Source organism: Eulemur rufifrons, chromosome 26 (genome assembly GCF_041146395.1).
Source record: "Eulemur rufifrons isolate Redbay chromosome 26, OSU_ERuf_1, whole genome shotgun sequence".
Classification (NCBI taxonomy): domain Eukaryota; kingdom Metazoa; phylum Chordata; class Mammalia; order Primates; family Lemuridae; genus Eulemur; species Eulemur rufifrons.
The window spans coordinates 717,667-744,630 of NC_091008.1; the positions used below are offsets into that span (position 1 = coordinate 717,667).

A 26,964-nucleotide genomic window follows, 5' to 3' on the forward strand; every position below is an offset into this window, starting at 1 on the left:
ATACTTTTTAAAAATGTAGTTGAAATTTACATACAGTAAAATACACAGATCTTAATGTACAATGTGATGAGTTTTTAAAAATGTGAGTGCGTCTGTGTGACCAGCACTCTCGCCAGTCAGTCCCACCCGCCGTGGGCAGCACGACTCTGATATCCGTGAGCCTAAGTCACTTTGGCTTTTTCTGGAAGAATCTACTTACTTTTGAGACGGCGTTATTATCCATGCCTCCCTGATAAAAAGGATTCTTTTTTTGTGTTGCATAAGTGGTTTTTGGCTATAAAAACTTGTCACAAAATTTACAATCCAGCCGGGCGCGGTGGCTCATGCCTGTCATCCCAGCACTCTGGGAGGCCGAGGCGGGAGGATCGCTCGAGGTCAGGAGTTCGAGACCAGCCTGAGCAAGAGCCAGACCCCATCTCTACTAAAAATAGAAACAAATTATCTGGACAACTAAAAATAGATATAGAAAAAATTAGCCGGGCATGGTGGCACATGCCTGTAGTCCGAGCTACTGGGGAGGCTGAGGCAGGAGGATCGCTTGAGCCCAGGAGTTTGAGGTTGCTGTGAGCGAGGCTGACGCCACGGCACTCTAGCCCAGGGAACAGAGTGGGACTCTGTCTCAAAAAAAAAAAAAAAGCGAGAAAGACAAAAAGTTAAAGCCATTTATTAAAGAAAAAGAAAAATTTAAGTGTCTTCATTTCCAGCAGCCTTCTCCTGCTGGCATGAGGAGACCCCTCGGTACTGGCGACATCTCGGCGGCTGCGTCCCAAAGCCGGTCGCCGTCACGCTGCCCCCCCCCCCGCCCCCCGCTGCGCGGCCAGCCTGTGCTCACACGTCCCCCCTCCCTGCTGCTGAGCTCCCCAGGGGGGGCTTGTCCCCCGTTTGTGTCCCTCTTCTTGACACAGTAGGCACTTCCGTATTCGTGGTGCGAGTGGAGGAATGAACGAACTTGGATACGCTTGAAATAGCTGAGTTATGCGTGCACTGCTCTGTCTCAGACCCCAGGGACCCACAGGTGGTTCTCGTCGGTCCTGTTCCGAGCGAACGTGCCCAGCTGCGATCCAGACACTTCTGGCCTTCGGCAAAAGCTTTCCCAGACACTTAGTCATTGGGGTTAGAGCATCTAGAAATCTGTTAGCCATTTCCAAGAGCCAGAGCGTACGCAACACTAAGAGAGAGTTGAACTAAGGGAAATACAAGGGCATAGGATGACTGGATCGTTCTGCTTTTTTAAAAAACTTATTTAACCTCCCTTTATTCTGGCAGGGGGGGAAAAGGGAAAGGTGTAAAGAAGACCAGAGGACTACATCAGACAGGAACGTATTTTCCCTTGCTGTTCTGTTATCCTGGAGGGCAGCTGTACATCCTTTCACTAAAGCTGCGAGACTAGAGTGGGCTGAGAAACGAGGATGAACCATCCACACATGAAGGAAGGACTGAGGCTTCCTAGCGCGCGACCAGTTAGGGGGTTGTAGCTCATTTTCCTGATACTAAATTGCAGAAGCAATGAAAGAGTAGAATTTATAATTAATAAAGAGGAGGCAAAACTAAGTTGAAGGTCTTTATAAGACTAAGGTAATAACTCAAAATGAAATGGAAACTAAGGGATAAGTAAAAGACCTGTCAAAATGTCCCCTGATCTATTTGAAATAAGGCTCAGCCTGTTAATTCCTGTTTTGATTTTTCAGTGACTTCTTTTCCCGAAAATAAGTCTGTCCAAGGTAAAAGAAGTTTCGAGGGCAAAAGTCTCAAAAGCAATTGGACTCCGTCTCTGCACTAAATTACTTTCAACCTAAAGATCCGCTTGCTTTCCTTCTGTGATTGGCCACTTGGTCTTGTTGCATTTTTAGTAATAAGTCTTTAACCCTTTTGAAATGTTGTATTTAAAACCAATATAAAATGTTCATTTTATTATATGCTTTATTTGAAAGGTACTCAAAATTTGTTGTTGATATTCAAACACTATGGGAGATACTCACTTTGCATGTGATTGCTAACAATTTGATTCAAAGTGCAGGGTGAAATCACAGAACCCAATATAGCTGGATCCCCAAGAAATTAAAAACATTCAAATTCTTTTTAGGAAAAAAAGAATGTCGTAAATGATCCAGAACCAGTTCAAATGCCGAGGGGTTTGGTTTTGTTTTGTAGCCCGTTACTATTTTAAAGCACACGTAGAATATCTTCTGTAAACACACTTTGGGGAATTTAGACCAGTAATTTCAGTCGGTGAAAAACTTGTCCCTTTTCTCTCCTTCCCCAGGTGGTTGGCGTAGCCCAGGCCATCAACAAGAAATCGGGCAATGGTGGGACATTCACCGAAAAAGACGAGAAGGTACCGAACCCTGTGTCTGGCACGATGCCGGTTTAGGAAGCTGTTCTCTCTCTCTGTAGTGTCTAGACCTCTCTGATTAGCTGGTGCTGGAATTATTGATCACACACACACACACACACACACACACACACAAAACAGCGTGGCTAAAAGTGGTCTGCTGTGCCCAGACGTGTGTCTTGGGCTGAATGCACTGTTGCTTTGCCTCAATGTACTTGTGTTCTTTGGTCGGCAGAAGCCGCCGAAGCCCCTCCTCGCCATGCTGCCAGGCTCCGCTGGGCTGTGCTCGCTCACTGGGGCCGCACAGAGGGTGACTTGTGGCATTTTAACTGTCCCATTCGCCTGTCATCACTGCTACAGAGACCCAACCTTGAGTGAAGCCTGTAAAAGCCCTGCTCCAAGTTCAGCACTTCTGGTTGGCAAAAAATTGGAATTGCCTCTTGGCCAAGCGAATGTCCGAATGTTTTATAAGCCTTGCATGCAGACAGGGTGCCGAGGTGTGGATTTGGGCCACGTGATGGGCATTTAGCTTCAGAAGGAACAGCAGTCAGCGTCACTCTATGGCTCTTCTCATTCAGCGCCGACGGAGTACCTTCCGCGTGGCTCACCAACGGCCTTGCCATTTAAGGGTGAAAGCTCTTAAGCCAGTTTATAACTTCACGCTGTGCCTAAATTTTATTATTTCCTCTGCTGAACATGCGATTTTATGTCTAGCATAGCTTGCTGAATTCTTCCTGTTCCAAACCCATTGATACTTAAACGTTGTTCAAGTAATAGGAGCTTTTGAATTTGGAAGACATTCCGATAAGACAGTTATTTTTATGTCAGTGCTATCGGCTACGTTGGCACCTAGGTTAGTCACCCTGTTTTAATTGCTTTAGAACATAGCAGGTACGTTTTAAAATCAGAGTAATGGACATTTAGCCTCCTGCTCTGTTAATAACACCTGAGCATATTCGTTGGGAAAACGTCATTCTTGGATTGGCTGTGACTCCGCCATGATGTTCACAGTCCATTCATGGAAAGCCCTCTTGAATTGACTCACAGTCTTTAGGCTCTGTCATATCTTGGCAAAATAAATCCGTAATTGTGAATAAAATATGCCATCTACAGAATTATTGTCATCAATAATATATTGTGCGCACATCGCCCTAGTATAGTATAATGAAAATAATAGATCATATTTGCAACTTTATGTGATATATAACTTGTTTTTATTGCCAGTATTCTCTTAACAAGTACATGAGCTTTCATTTGCCGTGGTAGTAAGTTACGAGCTATTTATATAATTGAGCATTGATCCGACTCTTAATATCATGCAGAGGCTACACCAAATTTTTCATAGCATGAATTGCAATTTCGTATGATATAAAGAGGTCGTTATCTTAGTCCCTCTCCTTTCTTTTATTAATTTATGCCTAAGGCGCGACCTTAGGGGACGGTGCTAACGCTTGGCTTCCAGTTGCACTATTTAGCTTAGTTTGAATCATTCTAATTTCATGCAGAACAAACATCCACGCCTCTGGCTTCCTAACTGTAAATATTTTGGATGTCTGTTTTCTTACCTGTTTTCTAGGACTTTGCTGCTTATTTGGCATTCTGTGGAATCGTTCTTCACAATGCCCAGCTCTACGAGACCTCACTGCTGGAGAATAAGAGAAATCAGGTAAGTCTGATCACTAACGAGTATAGAAATTTTTCGTTATTGAAAAATTGTTAAATTTTTTTATTCCAGTACTGTATCTAGATGGTTAAAGATTCAAATAGTACAGATTCAGTTTCTAAAGACCTGTTTTTTTCTAGTGGTCATTTGCATTTCCTATTTTCCATGCTCAGTTGCTTCGCCAGTGTTAGACAATATTGCTTAACTCGGGAGATGAGGATTTATTTGACTTACACCGTCCCTTACTGGCCATTTCCGTTATCCTAACACTGTCCCCGTGTCACTGCTTTAAGTTGCTGTATGGCTTGCATTTGTGACGTTGCTTAACGGTTTCAGGTCTTGGTCTGTCAACTGGAGATGTGGCTCTTGGTTCCGTACGTTACAAGAGCATCTTGGTGTCCGTGTTCCCGGCCTCTCTCCCTCCCACCTGCACCCTAACTCTGCCCCCCCGCTGTTTTGTGTGGCCCACGTGGGTAACGCGTGCTGTGCCACAGCCGTCATGAACCTTCCTTAAGCTTCGTCTAGCTCAGTTCTAAAGCGGCAATTTAAAACCAAGTCTTTATAAATACTGTGGTTATATACACGTTGTTCCTATTACCTTTGTTATCTAGCTTTTAGTTTTTCCACGGTTTCTGAGTTTCTTTCTTTTTGTCCTTGAACTGTTTGCTCCGGTGTAGCCTTGAGTTCTCGGGTTTTTCCCGAAACTCTCCGTGACGTTAGGCGTTCTGAGAGCCTCTTTTTCTTGGAGATGCCCAAAGTGAGGCTCTCCACGTCGCCTCTTCCAGGCTGAGCTGTGTGGCCCGAGGCCCGCTGCACGGCCCTCGTAGGACTTTACTCCGCTGCTTTCTTGGAAAGATTCCATTATTTTCTGGCTCCCCTAACGACTTCGTTCTCAGTTTACTTCCTTGTTTTGTTGCAGCACGTTCCCTGTTAACTACTTAGGAAAGGGGTTGGTGGGTGAGCGTTCTGAGTCCCCGCGTGCTCGCAGACATCTGCTGTTCCGTCCTCCCTCTGTGGCTGGGTGTGAAATTGAACTGAAAATCAGTTGCTCAGAGTTTAAAGGTGGTGCTTTATTTTTGCCTGAAATACTTCCCTTCCCCGCTTCACCGGAATGATTCCGTCTCCCCTTGCTGACCTCAGCTGGGATAGCGTCACCTCCAGCACGTTCTCTGTGACACCCTTTCTCCCCTTGGTCACGTCAAGGCTTTGCGGGGTTAGAGGAAATGTTACGGGGTTTAGAGGAAAGAGAAATTACCAGAAAAGAGACAATGGAGACTCTTAAAACTGCATTTACTTTGCATAATATTTACTGCTAGTCTCTGTAAAAACATGAGTAACGTTGGCAAATGGTGATCTCAGAAGTTTGGAACAGCAGCATTGATAGTATGTGTGATATGTCAGCTGTTTAACATGGTCTGCAAGTGTCACCCTGTGTAATCCTCTCAACAGCCCTGTGATTCTGGTACTATTAATGTCCCATGTTCAAGAAACTTGCCTGAGGTCGCAAAGTTAGCAGGAAAGGAAGTCAGGATGAAAAACTGATCACTCCGGCTTCGGAGCCTGAGACTTCAACAACCACGTTAACTATATTAAGAATCAATAGGGCATTTTATTAATAAGCAGAGACGTATTTAAGACATCAGTGCAGACTTGGCCATAACCCGCTAGATTATATGAACAGTTTATAGCCCGTATAAATCATTGTGCTTTAGTAATTACAAACGATGACTAAATAATAAGCACTTACTGTTTTTGTCTAGGTGCTGCTCGACCTTGCGAGCTTAATTTTTGAAGAACAACAGTCATTAGAAGTGATTCTGAAGAAAATCGCTGCCACGATTATCTCTTTCATGCAGGTGCAGAAATGCACCATTTTCATAGTGGATGAAGATTGCTCCGTGAGTACAGAGGATGACGTTTCTGTTTTTAGAAAGACAAAAACGTATATTCCTGTAAGCACTGCATTTTTATTTTATTTATTTATTTATTTATTTTTGAGACAGAGTCTCAGTCTGTTGCCTGGGCTAGAGTGCTGTGGCGTCAGCCTCGCTCACAGCAACCTCCTGGGCTCAAGCGATCCTTCTGCCTCAGCCTCCCGAGTAGCTGGGACTACAGGCATGTGCCACCATGCCTGGCTAATTTTTTCTATGTATATATATGTTTTTAGCTGTCCAAATCATTTCTTTCTGTTTTTAGTAGAGACGAGGTCTCGCTCTTGCTCAGGCTGGTCTCAAACTCCTGACCTCGCGCGATCCTCCCAACTCGGCCTCCCAGAGTGCTAGGATTACAGGCATGCGCCACCATGCCCAGCTGATTCTTTCTATTTTTAGTAGAGACGGGGTCTTGCTCTTGCTCAGGCTGGTCTCGAACTCCTGAGCTCGAATGATCCGCCCGCCTTGGACTCCCAGAGTGCTGGGATGACAGGCATGAGCCACCTCCCCCGGCCTGTTGCTAAAATCTTTGCAATTGTTTTAATGATCATGTGAAGTAATACTGAATGACACATCTTTTTAAGAAGGCTTTTACCTGGGATTTAACAACAACAATGAATGTATGTTTAAAAGTGAAAACTTGAGGATTTTCAATGAGCATAGAGAAATTTTGAAACTAATATATTCATTAAGACCTGATAGGAGAAAAACCCCAAATAGTACTCAAAGAAGCATTCTTGCAAGTGAAGATCAGAAATGATGCGAACAAAGCCTTTAATAATCAGAAAAAGCTTTGAGGATGTTAGGAAGTGAGTAATTGGGTCAGTTTTGTCTGAGAGTGAGTAAAAATATGTTACGAGAATTGGAGTTTTTGGTCGATTCCACAGGACACATATCTGCATCCAGGTGGCTTCGATACCTTGTCACACTTACTTCTCAGCCTGTGTTGTCACTGTGTTTTTCAGGATTCTTTTTCCAGTGTGTTTCACATGGAGTGTGAGGAATTGGAAAAATCATCTGATACTTTAACAAGGTAAAAGAACTTACTATCTATTTGTCTTTATCGTAAGTATATAATATTGGCTAAATAGTTATTTCATGACCAGTTTGACTTGAGACATATAAGCTACAGGCTATTTTTTTCCCCACAGATAATTTTATTTGTGAAAATACTGTTGGATGTTATAAGTTCTAGGGTTTTTTGCACCATAGTTGACCTACTGAAGAATTATTTCATAGAGCGAATGGTGTTGCAATTAGTGTAAGCCTTAATACCCTATTTTTGTGAACTGCTTTTTTTTTTTTTTTTTGAAGACCCAGAAGTTCTATATTTCAATTATGTTTTTTTTTTTTTTTCATTGCATTTTGGACCCTTCTGGAAATGTGATATGCTTCTGAACAAACTTTAAGTCTGTTCTGATTTGGAATCAGCCATGAGGCTGTAACTAATAACGGAAGGAGGCCTGTGGTCCCGATCACACCAACACACGTGCCGCCTGTGGTCCCGATCACGCCAACACACGTGCCACCTGTGGTCCCGATCACACCAACACACGTGCGCCTGTGGTCCGGATCACACCGGCACACGTGCCACCTGTGGTCCCGATCACACCAACACACGTGCGCCTGTGGTCCGGATCACACCAACACACGTGCCACCTGTGGTCCGGATCACACCAACACACGTGCCACCTGTGGTCCCGATCACACCAACACACGTGCGCCTGTGGTCCGGATCACACCAACACACGTGCCACCTGTGGTCCCGATCACACAACACACGTGCGCCTGTGGTCCGGATCACACCAACACACGTGCCACCTGTGGTCCCGATCACACCAACACACGTGCGCCTGTGGTCCCGATCACGCCAACACACGTGCCACCTGTGGTCCCGATCACACCAACACACGTGCGCCTGTGGTCCGGATCACGCCAACACACGTGCCACCTGTGGTCCCGATCACACCAACACACGTGCGCCTGTGGTCCGGATCACACCAACACACGTGCCACCTGTGGTCCCGATCACACCAACACACGTGCGCCTGTGGTCCCGATCACGCCAACACACGTGCCACCTGTGGTCCCGATCACACCAACACACGTGCGCCTGTGGTCCGGATCACACCGGCACACGTGCCACCTGTGGTCCCGATCACACCAACACACGTGCGCCTGTGGTCCGGATCACACCGGCACACGTGCTGCCTGTGTTCCGGATCACACCAACACACGTGCCGCCTGTGGTCCCGATCACACCAACACACGTGCGCCTGTGGTCCCGATCACGCCAACACACGTGCCGCCTGTGGTCCCGATCACACCAACACATGTGCCGCCTGTGGTCCCGATCACGCCAGCACACGTGCCGCCTGTGGTCCCGATCACGCCAACACACGTGCTGCCTGTGGCTGGGATCAGATGAAATTGCCACCACACTTCTCATTGTTTTTAAATTTGTATTTTCTTGTTAATTGTTACTTGGAAACAACATAAAGTATTTACATGATGGAGGTTATAGATGTTATTGTCCCAAATTTACATGTGCTTTTTGAAGGATTTTGAAATGCGTTTAGAGTAAACTACCAAATGTTTGTCCTCCTGTTCCTTTTTTTCATCCTTAGCAAAAAGCTAGTGTTTGCATAAGTGATAGAATATTCTAAGCAATAAATCGCTAGGATAAAGTGTTGGGAATTCTTGGGCATAATGCAGTTTATCACATTGTTATTGTTCATTTGTTTCCAATTATTTTATTCCTCATTATTGATATTAAATCCAAACGCCTCAGGTGAAAATAGAACATTGTCTTAACTTTTACTATTTCACATTAAAGTTTCAGGTATTTTTTCAGAACAGTTGACCTATCAGAGAATTACTTCACGTAGTAGTATCACAGTGTGATCTTCAGTAACTAGTACAAGCTCCTTGGTGGTGGTGCTTTAAAAATAACCTCTGTGCACATCTAGACGATGGAACATTTTGTAGGATAAATGGCCGGGTCACTTCAAACAGTCAGTGCCCTTGTGTACAACAGACGGAAGCTACTTGTTCTTGGAGACCCAGTAGCCAAATCCAATACTTGGACATTGATTAGATCCCTGGTAAAAACAAAACAGCTCTCAAAGAAATATTTGGGGACATTTGGAAATTTGCACATGGACTAGATACCAGATGGTTATGGAGAATTACTGTTATTTTTCTTTGGAATTCGGAAGATGTTGTCAGTAAGAGAATGTTCTTATTTTTAGGAGATCATATGGAAGTATTTAGGGACAAAATGTCATGGTGTCTGTAACTTACTTTAAAATGGTTCAGCCGAAGAAAAATAAGTATATTTAAAATATTTAAATAAATATATCCACACATACATCTATAGATAAAGCAAATGTCGCAAAATATTTTAAATTGTTGACTGTAACAGCAGGATGTTCATTTCCGCTTTCAATTTCCCTTCACCGTTTCTGTATGTGTCAAAACAGTTCATCATAAACAATGGGAAGAAAATATTTATAATAAAAAGTGGGAAACAAAATCATCCCTATAGATCATCTAAACCAGGACTGCCTGAGTCTGCGGCTACAAGAACGAAATAGTTAAGTGCACAGACTGCTTTGGTTCGGATCCTCTTAAATAAGACGACCCTAGAGATCACAGGTCTGCAGAAGCTGTCTTCTGCCCTGCCGTAGCCCCTTTCTAAAAAAAAAAAATTCAAAGGAAATACTGTAAGTATTTATCACATACAAGATGATGTTTCAAAGTACATAGAGGCCGGGCGCGGTGGCTCACGCCTGTCATCCCAGCACTCTGGAAGGCCGAGGAGGGAGGATCGCTCGAGGTGAGGGGTTCGAGACCAGCCTGAGCAAGAGCGAGACCCCGTCTCTACTAAAAATAGAAGGAAATTATTTGGCCAACTAAAAATATATATAGAAAAGTTAGCCGGGCATGGTGGCGCATGCCTGTAGTCCCAGCTACTCGGGAGGCTGAGGCAGGAGGATCACTTGAGCCCAGGAGTTGGAGGTTGCTGTGAACGAGGCTGACACCACGGCACTCTAGCCCGGGCAACAGAGCGAGACTCGGTCTCAAAAAAAAAAAAAAAAAAAAAACAAAGTACATAGAAATAGTGGCATGGTTAACTCGAGCTAATTAACAAATGCATTACCTCTCACAGTTATTTTTGTGCTGAGAGCATCAACATCTACTCTCTTTATGTTTTTCAAGAAGATGGTGGTTTATCATTAGCTCTAGTCGCCCTGCATACAACAGGTGTCTGGAGTTTCTTCCTCTTATCTAACCGTCATTTTGCTGGACTCTGCCACCCGCTCCCCGGCCCGGCCTCTGGTCACCACTGCTCTACTCTCCACGGGGAGCCCTTCCGGGTGCTCTTTCCTTCGTCCCCTCTTGTCTTTTCTCACCTTCCCTGTCCTCTTGAGTCTCCCCTACCCAGAAGGAGACACTGATGACCGCAGTGACCCAAAGTTGTTAATTTGTTAAGCGTTCGTATTTAAATCCAAACTCATTGTTCCTAGCTATTATTTCAACAACACGATACAGTCAATGGCGTTTTCTCCTATTGAAAGAACTTTGGGAATTAGCTGTGGGGTGAGGGAGAGTGTGGGGCAGATGGGAGTTCGCTGGCCTCAGCAGGTACAGCTTCAGCCTTGACCGCGGGCCTGGGCGTGGGGTGGGCAGTCGAGGCGGATGAACCACGGCTCCTCTGACCAGGGACTGTCCTGCTGTCCTGGCGTGTTCGGCTCACGTGGTCACACTGGGTGGGCAGCCTCTGTCTCCCTCCTGGCCTTGCTGGTCGTGACGAGCCAAAGCCTGTCATGCCTTTTCCTTAGCCCTGTGCCCTTGTCTTTTCTAGCATATTTGACATTGTTTTAGTTAGCATTGAATCCTTTTAAAATGTGTGACAATATGGTAATAACATGCACAGGTCTCTGGGGGGTGTGTGATTCCCCTTAACTGTTGGCAGCAGCCTGTACTGTCTAGCTCAGTCATGAGGTTTCTTATCCTTAGCAAGAGCATTAATACATGTTATTTTGATTTTATGACGCTGTGACATCTCTTTTCCTTTTTGAAAAGAATATCTTAGAAACTGTTTCTAGATAAGACACGTGAGTATTTGTATCTTTCACTTCTTGGCTTGTATAGGTAGTGAGTCACTATATATAAAAATATAAGTATATGCATCTGTATTTATATATTTATCTTCACAGAATAGGAAAATCGATATAATACATATTAAAAGTACAAAATGATGAATTATCTACATTTACCTTTTAATATTTATGCAGCAGCATATAGCTGTGTAGTCATATTTTATGTGTTAGCATTTTGATCTTTATTATAAATTCAGCCAGGTCCTCTAATTTTTTAGTGACGGCTGGACAAATCCAGCGACTCGGTGTAACAGCGACCTCTACTGGTAACTGTGTGTTGGAAAAAAGGCCAAGTCTTGGCATATATTGGATTTATTTCCGGTGAATTCCGCGTTTCCTCTGTGTAGGCAAAATGGAAGATGCTGTTATCAGTTGAAGACATGGCTCATTTGGGATGTTTTCTAACCAGTGCGCTGATTATCTTTTAGAAATGAAAATAAGATACTCAAGATAGTTTTGACATGTTAATTGTAAAACTTAAAAAGTCTCCAGGGTGGACATATTAATAGAATCCTAAATGGGATAAAAACTTCGTGAGCTCTCGGGAGTTGGGTTGCCCAGGAATTTCTGAAGGAGGATCGTGTCCAGATGGTGGGAAGTTCTAGAGTTTCTGTGTTTCAGTTCAAAGAGTCACCCTGTTAGAAGGGAAAAATGAGTATGATGTTTTATGGTTTATGTTAGCTCTTTATTTTGAGAAATAGATATTTTAGTGCTATCATTCTATATACTAGTTAGCTTTATGTTCATTTATAAATATACATTTATGCATGATTTATGCACATTAATGCATAAAATGACAAATACATAGAATTAATCCTTTAATCTCACTTTCTTGGAATATATATTAGTTAATACTTAATGAATATCCTATTAGAAAACATAATTATAATTAAGTAAAGACCACTACTTTAAAAAACTGTGGATACAGAGTAGAAGAATGTAGAAATTGGACTGACCATATTTAAATTTAAGTTCCAGCACTAGGCCTTTGTTATAAATTATTTACACAAAGCCTCAGTTTCTTCATCTACAACGGTAGTGGGATTGTTGTAAGCACTAAATGAGATTAGTGCATATAAAACGCTTCAGAAAATTTCGGGCATCTAATAAGCATTCAGTAAATGTTAGCTGTTATTTCTGTGTCTCTTTGATGTGTTTGTCCTTCTTTGATTTACAGCAGTCTGCAGAGATTCCCATTTAATTTTAAAGTGCAGAAATTTCTGTCTTTCCAAGCGCCACGTCCCTAACTCTGTCTTCTCAAGAATGCATTGATGAGTCTTTGCAAAAAGCCTTAGGTGTGTGAGCCGGCCCAAGTCTTGCAAGATAGCAGACGCCAAGACGAGATTTCATGTGCAGAAATTTATCAGAGGGAACGCCCTGTAGGAGCTGGGGGGAGGGAGCCAGGAGAGCGGTTGGGACGCTTCGGACTGACACGAATGTCTGACCCAGGGTGGAGGAGAGCGGGACGGAAGGAAGGAAGGGAGGAAGGAGGCTGAGTGAAAGTGTAAGGAGGACTGACGAGGCCCCGGGGGAGTCCTCTGATCCAAGTTTCTCATCAGAGGAACCCTGGGTCTCCGAGGATGAGGCCCACCCTGGGATGCCGGTTTGCCCGTCTTGGTCAGGGAGCGGCCTGGGCGCTGTGACCTCGGCGCAGATGTGGCATTGGCCTCCGGGGCACAGCCACGCGAGGCACCTGTCGGCTCCTCTTCCTGCAGCTGGAGCTCGCGGAGGCTCGTTCTCGAGGCCATCGTAATACTCCTGTTTAAAGAATGGGATCCACATTTCTTGTATTGCACTTTCAAAATCTTCCAACGTCTGTCCTGGCCTGACGTTTTCAGCCTGAAATTGTCACTTTATTCTTGACAATCTGTAACTATTTGGCATTTTCTAAATGTACATAGAACTCTCTTCCATGTCAGCAGTGTGTTTTGTATTTTTGTATTTTTTTTCCTGCCTGGAATACCCTCCCTTCCCCTCCTAATGTCTTTCTTCCGTTTTAAAAATCTTAGCCCATCTTTTGTGCGTTTTTCTAATGCCGTCTCTTCCCTAGTGCGTTCCGTTCAGGTGCCGTCTGTCCACCTGCTCCACGCGTGTGGTGCTGGCGTTGTTGCTGACTGTATTACTTAGGATCAGGCTTGACTGGATCACGAAAACCCAAGATAAAAATAGCTTCGGCAGGAATGCAGTGTAATTATTCCCGTAAAAGCCCAGAGGCCGGCAGCTCAGGGTTGGTGTACAGATCTGGCCCACAAAGGCCTCGGGGACATCGGCACCTTTGGGCTGTCACTTTGCATCTGTCGGGCTGTGGCCCTTTCCGTCAGGATCGGAGGTGCAGCTCCAGCCGCCGTGTCGTGTGTCAGATCATAGGCTGGAGAACGGAGAAGGACGGGGCAGAGAGTAAGAATCAGCCGTCTCTTGGGTGAGGCCTCCAGAAGCCGACACACGCATTTCGTCTTCTGTCCTATCGACTGGGACTTGGTCACAGGGCAGTACTGAGCCACTAGGGTGGCTGAGAAATGGAGTCTTTATTCTGGGTGGCCACGTGTCCAAGGAGACAAGAGTTACTAAAGGGCGACCGGCAGCCTCTGCACCGGCCTCCACCTCGACAGCACGTGTAGCTAAAGCATCATTCACTCCGTGGCAGCCTCTGCCTCGTTCTCAGCTGCCCCAGACGGTGACTGGCCTCCCACGTGGCCCTGAGGGTGCCTGTCACCGAGCAGGTGCTTGGTCTGTCTTCATCGAATACAGGAGCTGGCATTTACCAGCATTTCTTAGGGAATAAGAATTAAGCATGGGCCAGGCATGGTGGCTCCCGCCTGTAATCCTAGCACTCTGGGAGGCCGAGGCAGGAGGATCACTTGAGCTCAGGGAGTTCGAGACCAGCCTGAGCAAGAGTAAGACCCCCATCTCTACTTAAAAATAGAAAGAAATTATGTGGCCAACTAAAAATATCTAGAGAAAAAATATTAGCCAGACATGGTGGCGCGTGCCTGTAGTCCCAGCGACTCGGGAGGCTGAGGCAGGAGGATCACTTGAGCCCAGGAGTTGGAGGTTGCTGTGAGCGAGGCTGACACCACGGCACTCTAGCCCAGGCAACAGAGGAGACTCTGTCTCAAACAAACAAACAAACAAACAAACTGTAAGTTCAAAAAAGTTTTTTGAGGAAGATAAAGTTTTAATTTAAAAAAGTATCATACAGGATCTCAAAGCAGAGAAACAGAAGACTGTGGAGAGGGAGCTTGACCTCGAGGAAATGGGACAGGAAAAGGCAGAGGAGAAAGGAAAGAGACGCAACTAAAGAGAAGAGCTTAAAAAATTCTTCCAGGCCCACTCGATCTTTCTCTTGGTCTTAGAATGTGTCAAACATTGTTGTATGGGGATAGACAGATGAAATAAATAATTGAGGCAGTAAAACGAGTGCTGGACCTCAGTCATTCTATAATCTAATGAGAAAATAAGGAATGGGGGGGCGTCTGTGTAAATTTCACATTAAACGACATCAAAAGTCCATATGCCCATTAACACTGATAAAAAGGCCACTTATGACATTTTTTAAACTTGTTTCCGACAGTTGAAATATTGTGGGTTTTAGTCTTTTCAGAACATTTAAATTATAGTAACTGCCAAAGTTGTAAATCATCAAAGATATTTAAAGCTGCGTTTTCCAATTGAGATACGTGTTTTGCCTTAATTAAGACTGGTATGTTTCTCCTTAGACATTTATCTAACTCTGTTTGCCTGTAGTTTTTTACTGCGAGGAAGGAACTCACATCTGTTGTTTTCACAGGGAATGTGATGCAAACAAAATCAATTACATGTATGCTCAGTATGTCAAAAACACTATGGAACCGCTCAACATCCCAGATGTCAGCAAGGACAGACGGTTTCCCTGGACGGTAAGTGGCCCAGTTTTAGACGTGAAGCTGCAAGGCCGTGCTTCGAGGTGCCCTCCAGCTAAGGGTGGACCCCGGAGTTGGCTGTTCCGGAGAGATCTGTGCTCTCCCTGCTCGGATGGAGGAGGATGAAACGGCTCATAACACGTATCGAAAGTCATACTTGGGTATTTTCCTCTGTTTTTTTTTTTTTCCAGTTTTTTTTTTTCACATGTATTAATATACTATTCTGCTAGTTTTGAAGTAATGTAACTATTACTTAATGTCGATGGCATTCATGAGATGGTATTGCTGGGGTTCTTGTTTTATTCGTAAAAAGTAAGTTCTGTGTGGCTCGAACTTACGCAGTTAGTGATCTGCCGCCGTGAGTAGCTGGGTGGAAAAATGGGCATCTCTTTTTCTGACAGCAAAGCTATGAAGGTCTGTTTCTCAGACATTGAAAACTTTTAATTCTAGTATTTTCTCTCATCTTATTTCAGAAAAGAATTGCACTTTGAGGCAGCTGCCTTGATTTTGTTGTTTGGATGTCTGGGAGACCTTTTTAAAACTTTAGCAATATGGGCAGTAGGAACGGTGGTGATGCTGAGAAGGACAGGGCTGTCACGTGGAGCCTTCCGGGGGTGTTTGGGTTCTGTCCCATTTGTTAAATTATTTGGGATATCTGCTACAACGGTATGGTGGATACCGAATAAACATTTTTTCCTGCTATAAACTACTTGGAAAGTGTGTGAAAGAAAGAAATCTGGGATATTATGTTTTAATAAAGTAAAGATTGATTGTTTTACGTTGTATTTGGACAGTTTCTGCACTCCAGTGTTCTCTAGCTAATAAAACTTGAACATATAGTGCTTTCAAATGTGCCATATAGTTTATACGGCATCTAATGGACAACTCAATCTCTGCCATTTTATTTTAGCTGTTTTGTTTTGTTGTTTGTTTGTTTAGAATGAAAACACGGGAAATGCAAACCAGCAGTGCATTAGAAGTTTGCTTTGTACACCTATAAAAAATGGAAAGAAGAATAAAGTCATAGGTAAAGCCTTTCCAATAACCTTTCCTCTGCACTTATTTTTTAAAAAATGTGTTCCCAGCTGCTTCTTTCTTTCAAGTGTAAATTTTAACACATTAACTGCTGTGTGAGTTGTATTTAACTCATGCTGGTGTTGAGCCCGGGGCCTCATGAAGCACATGTAACTCACATGTCTCTTTACTTTGAACCTCATGAACTATTTTGCATATAACTCATGCACAGAAAACAATAAAAGAAATTTGTTTAAAAAAAAAAAAAAAAAGGTTGCCCAAAGGAAATTCTAAGGAAACCAATCAGAGGAGAAGAGAGTTGAAATAAGGACAGAAAAGGAGGCACAATGGCGCAGCTCACAGATGATACGATTGTTACATGCAAATCCCCGAGGCAGTCGACTGTAAGTTCCCATCTACTCAGAGAGTTTTTAAAAGAGTGCCTGGTTATCAAATTATTAAAGAGAAATAACTTTAATGTATGCCAAGACAAATTTGTTAGAAAATAATAATGGATAAAATCTCACTTCCCACAGTAACAAGGAATAAACTTGGCTGGAAATATATACCATCTACGTGAGAAAAACTGTGAAATTCTGAGTAATTTAGAAATCCTTAAGTGGTATAAAATAACATTTCCTGAACGATTAAAATCTATTTTGTAAGACAGCAGCTCTATCTGTAAATGTGCCCAAGCTTTCCATTTTCTTAAATGAAGCACCTCATTTGTTTGTTATGAATGGTTTTTTGTAGCTTTTTTTTTTTTTTAACGAGGGTATTTTTGTTTGACGTAAGTAAATTTTCTGAGGGACGTACAGAGATCAGTGGATTGTCACGAGTGCTAGAGCGATGGCTGTCATCCCCACTTGCGAAGGAGAATTGCGTCATGTGCCCGAGCAGATGACGTGTTGTTAGTGTCCTTGTTCCTGAGCTGAATCAACGCCATGTCTGTGCCGGGGGATTGTGACACCCGCGTGCCTTAGCCGTTGTGCTCCGGGCTGTGGCGGTTACGGCAGACCCTGGTGTTTGTGCATTTGACATTCCATGTAAAGACCCTGTGAGTCATTCCAGAGGTACAATTTAATCTCTCTGAATACGTTCGTTCAGCGAACTTTGAGTCACAGCCTTGACCTGCTGTTACAATATCCCAGCGAGACCCACAGCTCAGCCCCGCTGTGTTGTACTTTTCTTGTTCTATATGTAGTAATTCTTATGCAGGAGTAAAAAATACCTTGTTTCTAACAAATGGCCATTGAGTGGGAGGAGACTTCAGGGAAGCTGAAAGGCAGTTCCGTTGTGCTCTGAGGCTGAGGGCGTGTGACTTGCAGGAAAACGGGATTCAGGAGGCAGCCGGGCCTCGGGTCAGCAGCTCCGTGTTAGCACCGTGGTGATTCAGAGGCTGCAGGACGTAACCCCTGTGCTTTGGTTGCCTCACATGGGACGTGGGCTTTTAAGATAATGAGTCCAGGCCAGGCGCGGTGGCTCACGCCTGTAATCCTAGCACTCTGGGAGGCCAAGGCGGGAGGATCGCTCGAGGTCAGGAGTTCGAGACCAACCTGAGCAAGAGCAAGACCCCATCTCTACTAAAAATAGAAAGAAATGATCTGGACAGTTAAAAATACATATAGAAAAAAATTAGCCAGGCATGGTGGTGCATGCCTGTAGTCCCAGCTACTCAGGAGGCTGAGACAGGAGGATCCCTTGAGCTCAGGAGTTTGAGGTTGCTGTGAGCTAGGCTGACGCCACGGCACTCACTCTAGCCTGGGCAACAGAGTGAGACTCTGTCTCCAAAAAAAAAAAGAAAAGAAAATGAGTCCAGGCCGGGCGAGGTGGCTCACGCTTGTAATCCCAGTACTCTGGGAGGCCGAGGCGGGAGGATCGTTCAAGGTCAGGAGTTCAAGACCAGTCTGAGCAAGAGCGAGACCCCGTCTCTACTAAAAAAAAATAGAAATTATCTGAACAACTAAAAATATACAGAAAAAATTAGGCGGGCGTGGTGGCGCATGCCTGTAGTCCCAGCTACTTGGGAGGCTGAGGCAGGAGGATCACTTGAGCCCAGGAGTTTGAGGTTGCTGTGAGCCAGGCTGACGCCATGGCACTCTAGCCGGGCAACAGAGCGAGACTCTGTCTCAAAAAAAAAAAAAAAAAAAAAAATGAGTCCAGTTGCCATTTAGTGCATGGCTTTGACTTGCAGCATCCAAATTATGTCTTGCTTGAAATTTTCCTTGATTGTGGAATAAATGTTAGAAAAGTAAACCTGCCACCCTGATGCAGATAGAGAGGCTTCCAGATATCTTCACTGTGTAAACAAACAAACAAAGAGGGCAAAGAGGAGAGTACAGATCGTTCGTGGTGTTAAACATAAAGAACGTGAACACCAGTAGCGATAAAGGGACTTAAGACATCACGCGGCCGTGCGTCCTCACAGACTTGGTGACATCCTGCTGCGCTCCAGGAAAAAAAATAAGGGACGATGCGCTGTGGTCCTCGTGGGAAAGCAGGCTGGGCCCGAGCGGCAGTCGTGCATTCTCTCCTTAACTCAGAAAACGTTTTGGGTCACTGCTGTACGCGAGGCATTTCACTAGCTGAGGAAATGGAACTGGGAAACAAGTAAGTCTCTAAGCCTAAGGTACTCACAGCCTAGAAAGACAGATGGAAATCAAGTCTCCCGTTGAGACACCAGGTGACAGTTGTCAGGGACGCAGAGAAGAGGGGCGCCCACCTCACCGGGCAGCGGGAGGCCCCCAGAGCTCGCGGTGAAGGACGTGGGCTCCCCTGGGAAGATGGGGAGGAGGGAGATGGAGAGGAAGAAGACGGGGAGGAAGGCCGCGGGGAGCAGCCAGCTGTTGGCGGGGTGCAGGCAGGGATGAGAGCAAGCAGGGCCATCGGGGGCTGCTCACAATGACGGAGTTCACAGCACTTGGTTTGCCCAGAGCTGAGCTGGGTCATCAGACTCTGCACAGGGACCTCGGGGCTCAGAATCCCGTAGGACAACCATCCAACAAACGTCTAACATTATGCTCGTGTCATCTTCCATTTCTATTGACATATCTGACTTTCTGATAGAACCCAGGACTTGGGAGGTGATGGTTTCCTTCACGTATCAGATCTGCTTTTATGTCTAATAGTCATTTTATTTGCATAATTATCTGCAGTATCAAACGTTGCCTGCAAATATGATCCTCTCGGACTCAGAGGTGTGTGTCTAAAACTCGAGACCGCCCGTGGGAATTTGCCAGATTCCTGTGTTCTATTTTGTGTGTGACTGTGTTTTTTAACTTCTGGTTTCTCAGTAAGGAGAGGCAATCTGTGTGACCCAAAATCCTGATGTGCATCAAAATCGTTCTCTTGGCAAGTGCACAAAAATCCAATTAGTTTCCAAAGGACAGATTGTCTTTGGGGACTCAACGGATTTAAAATTCATGACCGAGTCTGGAAGAAAATAGTACTCTAGGTTTTTTTTTTTTTTTTTTGAACACAGGCAACAATATACATTTGGGACTCTGTGAACCTAGTTTTCCTATAAATTCTGTTTACCGTGCTAGCTTCTGTTTGTGGGGGTTCATTTGCTTATTTGGAGATGCCAGGCGTTCCTAAGAAACAAGTCCATGACAATCTCTGGGGGGGTGTGTGTGTGTGTGTTAAAGTCGGTAAACACCATGATTCTCAGCAGTAACAGTTGTCAATGTCTTGGATCGTTATAGGGGTTTGCCAACTTGTTAATAAGATGGAGGAGAACACTGGCAAGGTTAAGCCTTTCAACCGAAACGACGAGCAGTTTCTGGAAGCTTTCGTCATCTTCTGTGGCTTGGGGATCCAGAACACACAGATGTATGAAGCCGTGGAGAGAGCGATGGCCAAGCAGATGGTCACGCTGGAGGTGGGCTGACGTGACGGGACCTCAGGCTCTGCAGCCAGACCCTGGGCCGCCTGCCTTTCCCTCGTGACAGCTCGTGGTGTGTGTGTCTGTGTGTTCTGTCGTCGCGTCCTCGCAAAAATCGGTGCTTTACGTGATGAGATCCTCACTGTCCTCATTTTAAGAGTGAAGGAAGCTAAGACCCCCAGAATATTTTAGAAACTTGCCAAGGGTCACGACCGAACCCAAACTGGAGCTGTTTGTCCCTTCAGTCCCCGCTTTGCCTGCAGAAAGCGTCTGTGACTGTAGTAATCCACTCACAGGTGACCACTGCAGCCTGTCCACCCCCCCGCCACGGCCTGAGCCTTCCCATCGCTCCGTGAGAACAGCTGTGCAAATAAATTAAAAAAAAAACAAAAACAAAAAACAACAACCAAAAAACCGAAAGCCTAGGCACTCTTAAGAGAATTAGAAGTGAGGAGAAGAAAAAGAAAATCAGTGAGAAGCAGGAATAGTTGAAATTTCTGGACTAGCTACTCCAGAATCATCCCAGAAACTTTCAAACTACAGATTTACAGACCCCACTGCTGAAAGTTCTGGCTCAGTAAGTTTGGGGGGGCGGTGCTGGGAGTCCACATCCCTGCAGGGCCCCCCCACCTCCAGGTGATTCCGGAAGCTCAGGGAGCAGTGGACGGGCCGGCTGAGGGGGCCGGGGCGGCTCCTTGCCCCACTGTTTCACCAGCTGCCTTGAGATGTTCACTTCGATAACACAGAGCTGCTGACATTGTAGACCGTTTAGAGAAACAGGCTTCCAAAGGTGCACATGTCTCTACTAATCCACACACCACTATGAAACATATTCGAATGTTTGCCAACCCGTATCTAGTGGAGATCAATGAAAATTAGTGTTTGGGACATAATAACATTTCCTCTAATCCCTCATAAATAACTGTCTAACCTAAAGAGCTAGAAAGATACACGTTATACATCCAAGTTTTGCCCCTAACCAAGATGGCACGCGTACTTTCTCAGCTGAGTGTATGATACCGATAGGTTCGCTACAGTGTTGTATGAAAGACCCTGAATGATAAACCAGTAGAAATCTGTTTCCAATGTGTATATATACATGTATATACATAAATGCACAGATATATATTTCAAATACAGGTTCAATTATGTATATAAACCTACATATACATGTGGACATATAGTTTCAAAAATGTACAGTTGTACATGTATGTGTATACATTATATATATGATTTTTAATTTTTTTTCTAGTTCTGTGGTTTTGCACTGAAGAATTGAAGCTATCCATTAGAAATTTTTTTTTTAACTTTTTATAATGGAAAGGTTCAAACATGGAAAAGTAGAAAAATGAAGCCCCATGTCCTCATCGGTCATCTTTAGTAATTATCGACCCATGGCCGGTATAGCTCCGTCCGTTCCCCAGCTCTCTCCTCTGTGCTCTGCCTCACCTCCCGTTGGGTTATTTTGAAGCAGTCGCAGATACATCACTTGGCTCAAAATCTCCGAATGCTTTCCGGATTGAGATCTATTTCTATCTTTATATTATAGCTCTCCTGTAGCTAAACATATGAGTAATTAACTCATTCCAGTGATCACAGGCCCGACCTCCACAAAAATGTCCCTTCCTGTATGAGGCTGTTGGACAGAAGCCAAGGACGGACGCAAAGCCCTCGGGTCTCCTTAAGGCAGTGAATTATTTCGACCCGGAAGTCATGAGCATTATACTAACAAGAAAGCATCGACGATGACGATCAAAACAGCCTCTATTAGATGCTTCCTCTGTATTCTAATGCGTGCATGTGTTAACAGAATTAATCCTTTTACCCTGTGGGTGAGGTGCTATTTTTGTCTTCCGTAGGTAATGAAAATAATTTTTTGGACTTGGAATGTTTTAGAGCATTCCTTTATTTGTTTATTCCTGTTGCGTTGCACTTAGTCATATTAGACTAATTCGTGGTTGCAGTCTTTTCTCAGCAAACTGCCTCCGTGGTCTCAGCAGCCGTGACCTGTCAGTTTCCCATGGGCGGGAGGTTCCTGAGGTTTCCTAGTGATTAATGTTCAAATGCTGAGACAGGTCCGGGTGGTGCAATATCATAAATGTTCTGAATCCCAGGACAGTAGGCATAGACACCATTTGGTTTTAGATTTTCAGTTGCTTAAAATTTAAAGACTGGTTCAAGGAAAAGTAGTTTGGGCTGCTGAATTAATTTACTCAGCATTTAAAGTCTGAAAATGAGTTACCTTTTTATCAATGATTTTAAAACTTTTTGGGTTGGTTTTTTTTTTTTTTTTTGTGAATCAATGTGATCTCTGTCAAAAATGAACTTTATTGATAGGCCTTTTAAATGCAACCACTACCTTGATTGAAAAAAGTGTCTAAAATATTATCCCAGTTCAGATTCTGAATATCCCTTATCTGAAATGCTTGAGACCAGATGTGTTTTGGATTTCAGATTTTTTTTTTTGGATTTTGGAATATTTGCATTGTACGTATTTACCAGTTGAGCATCCCAAACCTGAAAATCCGAAACCCAAAGGGCTCCAGAGTACGAAACTGTTCGAGCACCAACATGATGCCCAGAGGAGGGGCTTGCTCACTGAAGCATTTCACATCTTAGATTTTCAGATCTGGGGTGTCCAACCCGTGCTCAGAAGTTGTGGCTTTTGAAAGCGGAGATTATGAGTCTCGTGTTAAGTGAGTAGGAAGAGAGTAGGCCTGACTTTCTCGGTCTGCGAGGGAACAGACGTGCACTGGCTCGGGGGTCAAGAGCCGCGTCCTGGCCGCCTGCCCCCCAACCCCCGCGTGTGCGCATCCAGCCAAGCATGGGGAGCTCCGAGTCCCCGTGTTCTCGGCTGCTCACGGGCAGCTTCCTGGCTGTGTGCGTGAAAAGGGATCCGTGAATCTGTGTGACGTCACGTCCCAGCCCTGCAGTCCTTCTGTGTGACTGTCTCCAGTGCCCATAGGCCCACCGGAGAGCCACTTCTAGACTATTTTCTTTCCAAATACCAACATTCAAATGTCAGTTCAGGCACAGGTTTCCCACCCGCCCGCCCCCTCCCCAATTCTGTACACAAGCAAAAATAACTAAAGTCAATATTGTTTTAAGAAAAACAAAATGAATTTTCTGCCAAGTTCGAGCCCATAGTTATTTCTAGACTGCCTTATAAATCATGTGTTTGTCGTAGCAATAATGTCAGGGTGACAGTCACAAGAGTTGTCTTTGAACACAGGGCGTATAACTCTGTTCTGAAACGAGCGATGGAATCTAAATCTGGGATCTTCTCTCTGTTGGAGAAGGCAGCAAGTGAGGTTAGACATCCGAGGGGTCTCGTTCTCTGTCCAGGAAGGCGCGGTGGGATTCCCAGCTTGCGGTTCTGGAGAACCGGTCGTTCTCGCCTGTGTGACCCGGACCCCTTCTCTTCTCGCCCGTAGGTGCTGTCCTACCACGCCTCGGCGGCGGAGGAGGAGACCAGAGAGCTGCAGTCGTTAGCGGTAATTCTCCTCCTCTCTCTTTTTAAAAATTACCAACTGCAAACACCTAATCAGTGCGTAAGTCTGCTTTTCGCAGGGTATCTGGTTCTACTAGTAGTGGTCCCCTAGACGTTTAATCAGATTTGGCAAATATTTAAATGGACGCTCATAAAATATTTAATCAACTCTGCTTTCTTGCAGGGCTGCAAAGTCACTAATGCAAAGCAAAAGATATTAAATAACTTATGTGGACTTTTGTAATACTTTGTATGATCCTGATTTAATTTTTTTTTATTTTTATTTTTTTTAGTAATTGTTCTAATCTTTACCTCTTTCTTAGGCTACAATTAAATTTAGTTTTCATTTTCTGGGGAAATGGGGACTACAAGGGCAGCTGTCCAGGGTAATGACGAAGGAGTTTATGTATCGTTTGTTGCTGATAACCCGCTCTGCATTGTCAAGAAGCGAGATTGATTTTAATTTCTGACCATATGGCTTAGGAAGCGCTGTTTGAAATTGAGTTCAAACAGGGTCAGTTCCTGAATTCTCATGACGTTGTTATTTAGCCCACGATGAGGAAAAAGCACATGGATACATAAGTAGATGTGTTCTGTGTTCTCCATCTGGGCTGGGAATGGCTTGGGTGGGATTAATGAAGCACTTACACATTTGCAACCCAGACTGGCCTGAGTTTAAATTCATTTGCGATGACGTAGGTAAGGTCTATGGGAGATGTGATGAGAGCCACGTAAGGAGTGGGAAGAATGTGAGCAGGGCATTGAGATTCTCGTTCATTGTCATCGTCATCCGAGCTTGCCTTATGCTGAATTCTTTGTGCCCCTATGTATTTTTCTCGTGTTAACAGAACAGCTGTGTTCTCATGCGCACTTTGTAACCACGTTATGAAGGCCACGCTGCAGCCTCGAGAAGCCAGTGACTTGCTGCAGGTCACACTGCCGTGACGTGGGGGGGTCAGGACGCAAGTTCACGGTCTCGCTCGAGCCCGTGCGCACAGCACCGTGCTGTTCTGAGCTGTTAGGGAGCGTGAAGATTAAAGATGATCCAAGTGTTTGGACCTTGGTAATTCAAAGAATAATGGTGACGTTAACTAATGAAAGTGAAAATATTAAGAAGGTAGATTTGGTTTAGGACAAGGTAAGTTTGAAGTGCTGGTAGAACAACAAAGTGGACATTTTCAACAATCAGAACAAGCAGGCCGGGCGCGGTGGCTCACGCCTGTAATCCCAGCACTCTAGGAGGCCGAGGTGGGAGGATCGCTCGAGGTCAGGAGTTCGAGACCAGCCTGAACAAGAGCGAGACCCCTGTCTCTACTAAAAATAGAAAGAATTTTTATGGACAGCTAAAAATATATATAGAAAAATTAGCTGGGCATGGTGGCGCATGCCTGTAGTCCCAGCTACTTGGGAGGCTGAGGCAGGAGGATCACTTGAGCCCAGGAGTTTGAGGTTGCTGTGAGCTAGGCTGATGCTACGGCACTCACTCTAGCCCGGGCAACAGAGTGAGACTCTGTCTCAAAAAAAAACCAAAACAACCAGAATAAGCAGGGCCAGAGCCATGAGAGATGGTCAGAACTCGAGGTGGAGATTTGGGAGCCAACATCCTCTGGGAGGGAAACCACAGGAGCGGATCGACTGGGAGAGAGTGAGGGAGGGACGCGGAAGACCAAGAACAGAAACTATCACGTGGGAAGATACATATTGAAATGCACTGCAGGGTTATTAAGTTCTGAAACAGAGGCAAGGTTATACTCTGCCATGTGTTGTTTTAGATAAATAAAAACTAACAAGTAGTTTCCAAGGATAATACTAAAAAAAAAATCACAATGATATTTTGTTTTTTACTTCAAAGATAGTATAATCTGTCAGAAAAATTTGAAAATTACCTTCTCAATTATATTTGTAATTTTAGCAAGAGAAAAACACTTCAGAATAGCTGCAAATTGCTGCATTGAAGTATTGTTCAAAACCAGCTGTTGTTGCATTTGGAAAGTAGATTCTGGCAGCTGCGTTGAGAAATTTAGGGTTAAATAGCTTCTAGGTCAAGTAATTTATTTAAATTGGTTGAAATTCAGCAGTTGATTTCAATTCTAGTTTTCTATCCACCAAATAAAAATTCCTGTATAGCCCGAAATACACAGATGTTTGCGTCATCCGGCAATTACCAAAATTGTTGTCTGTGTCATGTGTCTGATTGTTTATCTCAATTTAAAACCTAAAATAAATTGAAAAGCTGTCAAATATTTTCTTAACTTTTATTTTTAAAAATTTATTCATAAGAGAATTAAATACACTAAATATTGATGGCCTGTGTCCAGAAAAAGTTCTCTTGTTATAATAAAGTAATTATTGATAGGAAGTTCAGAATCCTTTTTAAACTTGCTTTACTTGAGTTTTTAATCCCATTTTAAATCTAACCTTTTCTTGGCTTAAAATTGGGTGTAGCAGAAATTGGCCTTTAAACTGAGCATTTTACCTTTTCATGATCCTTAGTCATAAGTTTCTTTTTCTTTTTTTTTTTTTTTGAGACAGAGTCTCACTCTGTTGCCCGGGCTAGAGTGCTGTGGCATCAGCCTAGCTCACAGCAACCTCAAACTCCTGGGCTCAAGCGATCCTCCTGCCTCAGCCTCCCGAGTAGCTGGGACTACAGGCATGTGCCACCATGACTGGCTAATTTTTTCTATATATTTTTAGCTGTCCAGATCATTTCTTTCTATTTTTAGTAGAGACGGGGTCTCGCTCTTGCTCAGGCTGGTCTCGAACTCCTGACCTCGAGTGATCCTCCCGCCTCGGCCTCCCAGAGTGCTAGGATTACAGGCGTGAGCCACCGTGCCCGGCCAGTCATAAGTTTTAGAGATAATAATAGAAGTACTCCAGGTGACCTGGTTGTTGTTATTAGAAAGTTAATTAGTTAAGGTATCAGAATGTAATGAATGTTTACTTATTATCTGAGCATCCAGAAAGTGAATATTTGATTCGTTGATGGACAGTCTTTTCTGTCTCGCTCTCTGGTGAGAAGAGCAGTAAATAATTGTATATTAGGGCTTAGTTTTTTTTTTAAAAGAAGCTTCTCACTTCTCTCACGGCGTCAGTGCTGACCTGGTTCCTTACAGCTTCTACTTTACAGCAGTTTCTTTAAGCGCAGGTGAAATCTCTAGAAGCAAACTGAGTCCTTTTGTCATCGGGAAGGGTTTTCTCAATCCGACAGTAAGAGGGGACAAGCGGACCACGTAGGCAGCATCTCTTAGGACAGGATTCACCTCCTCTTGACCTTGACCTTTCAGAGCCAGAAGCTTCAGTGGACCCAGGCTGGATCAGGCACGTGTGTGACTGCTGCAGGTGACAGTGGCCCGCCGCACAGCCAGGTACCTGACCCAGATCTCTGATGCCCACGTCCGCGTCACAGTGCAGGTCAAATCCCGTGTATCAAGGTGACCGTCACGTTCCTGCCCTTGCTGGAAACTCTACCTGGATAGGCAGATTACAAATGGGAACATTTTGAGTGGCTGCTTTAACAGAGAAGCGTTGGCCCTGTGATCTTGATAGCCGGTGTCAGTGGACTGTAGTGACGTGTGGCAGCCAGGAAG

General features: G+C 44.3%; 1 protein-coding gene across 4 annotated transcripts in view; it reads left to right on the forward strand.

Annotated features, from left to right (window-relative positions):
* PDE5A (phosphodiesterase 5A) overlaps positions 1-26,964 on the forward strand; it is a 90,797-nt gene that overhangs the window by 37,052 nt on the left and 26,781 nt on the right. For all 4 annotated transcript variants that reach the window (XM_069459155.1, XM_069459157.1, XM_069459159.1 and 1 more), the window contains exons 4-11: positions 2,264-2,335; positions 3,909-3,998; positions 5,756-5,893; positions 6,892-6,959; positions 14,879-14,987; positions 15,930-16,017; positions 19,709-19,884; positions 23,322-23,381. In XM_069459155.1, the coding sequence (XP_069315256.1) occupies positions 2,264-2,335; positions 3,909-3,998; positions 5,756-5,893; positions 6,892-6,959; positions 14,879-14,987; positions 15,930-16,017; positions 19,709-19,884; positions 23,322-23,381 (801 nt within the window). The remainder of the gene's footprint in view (positions 1-2,263; positions 2,336-3,908; positions 3,999-5,755; positions 5,894-6,891; positions 6,960-14,878; positions 14,988-15,929; positions 16,018-19,708; positions 19,885-23,321; positions 23,382-26,964) is intronic.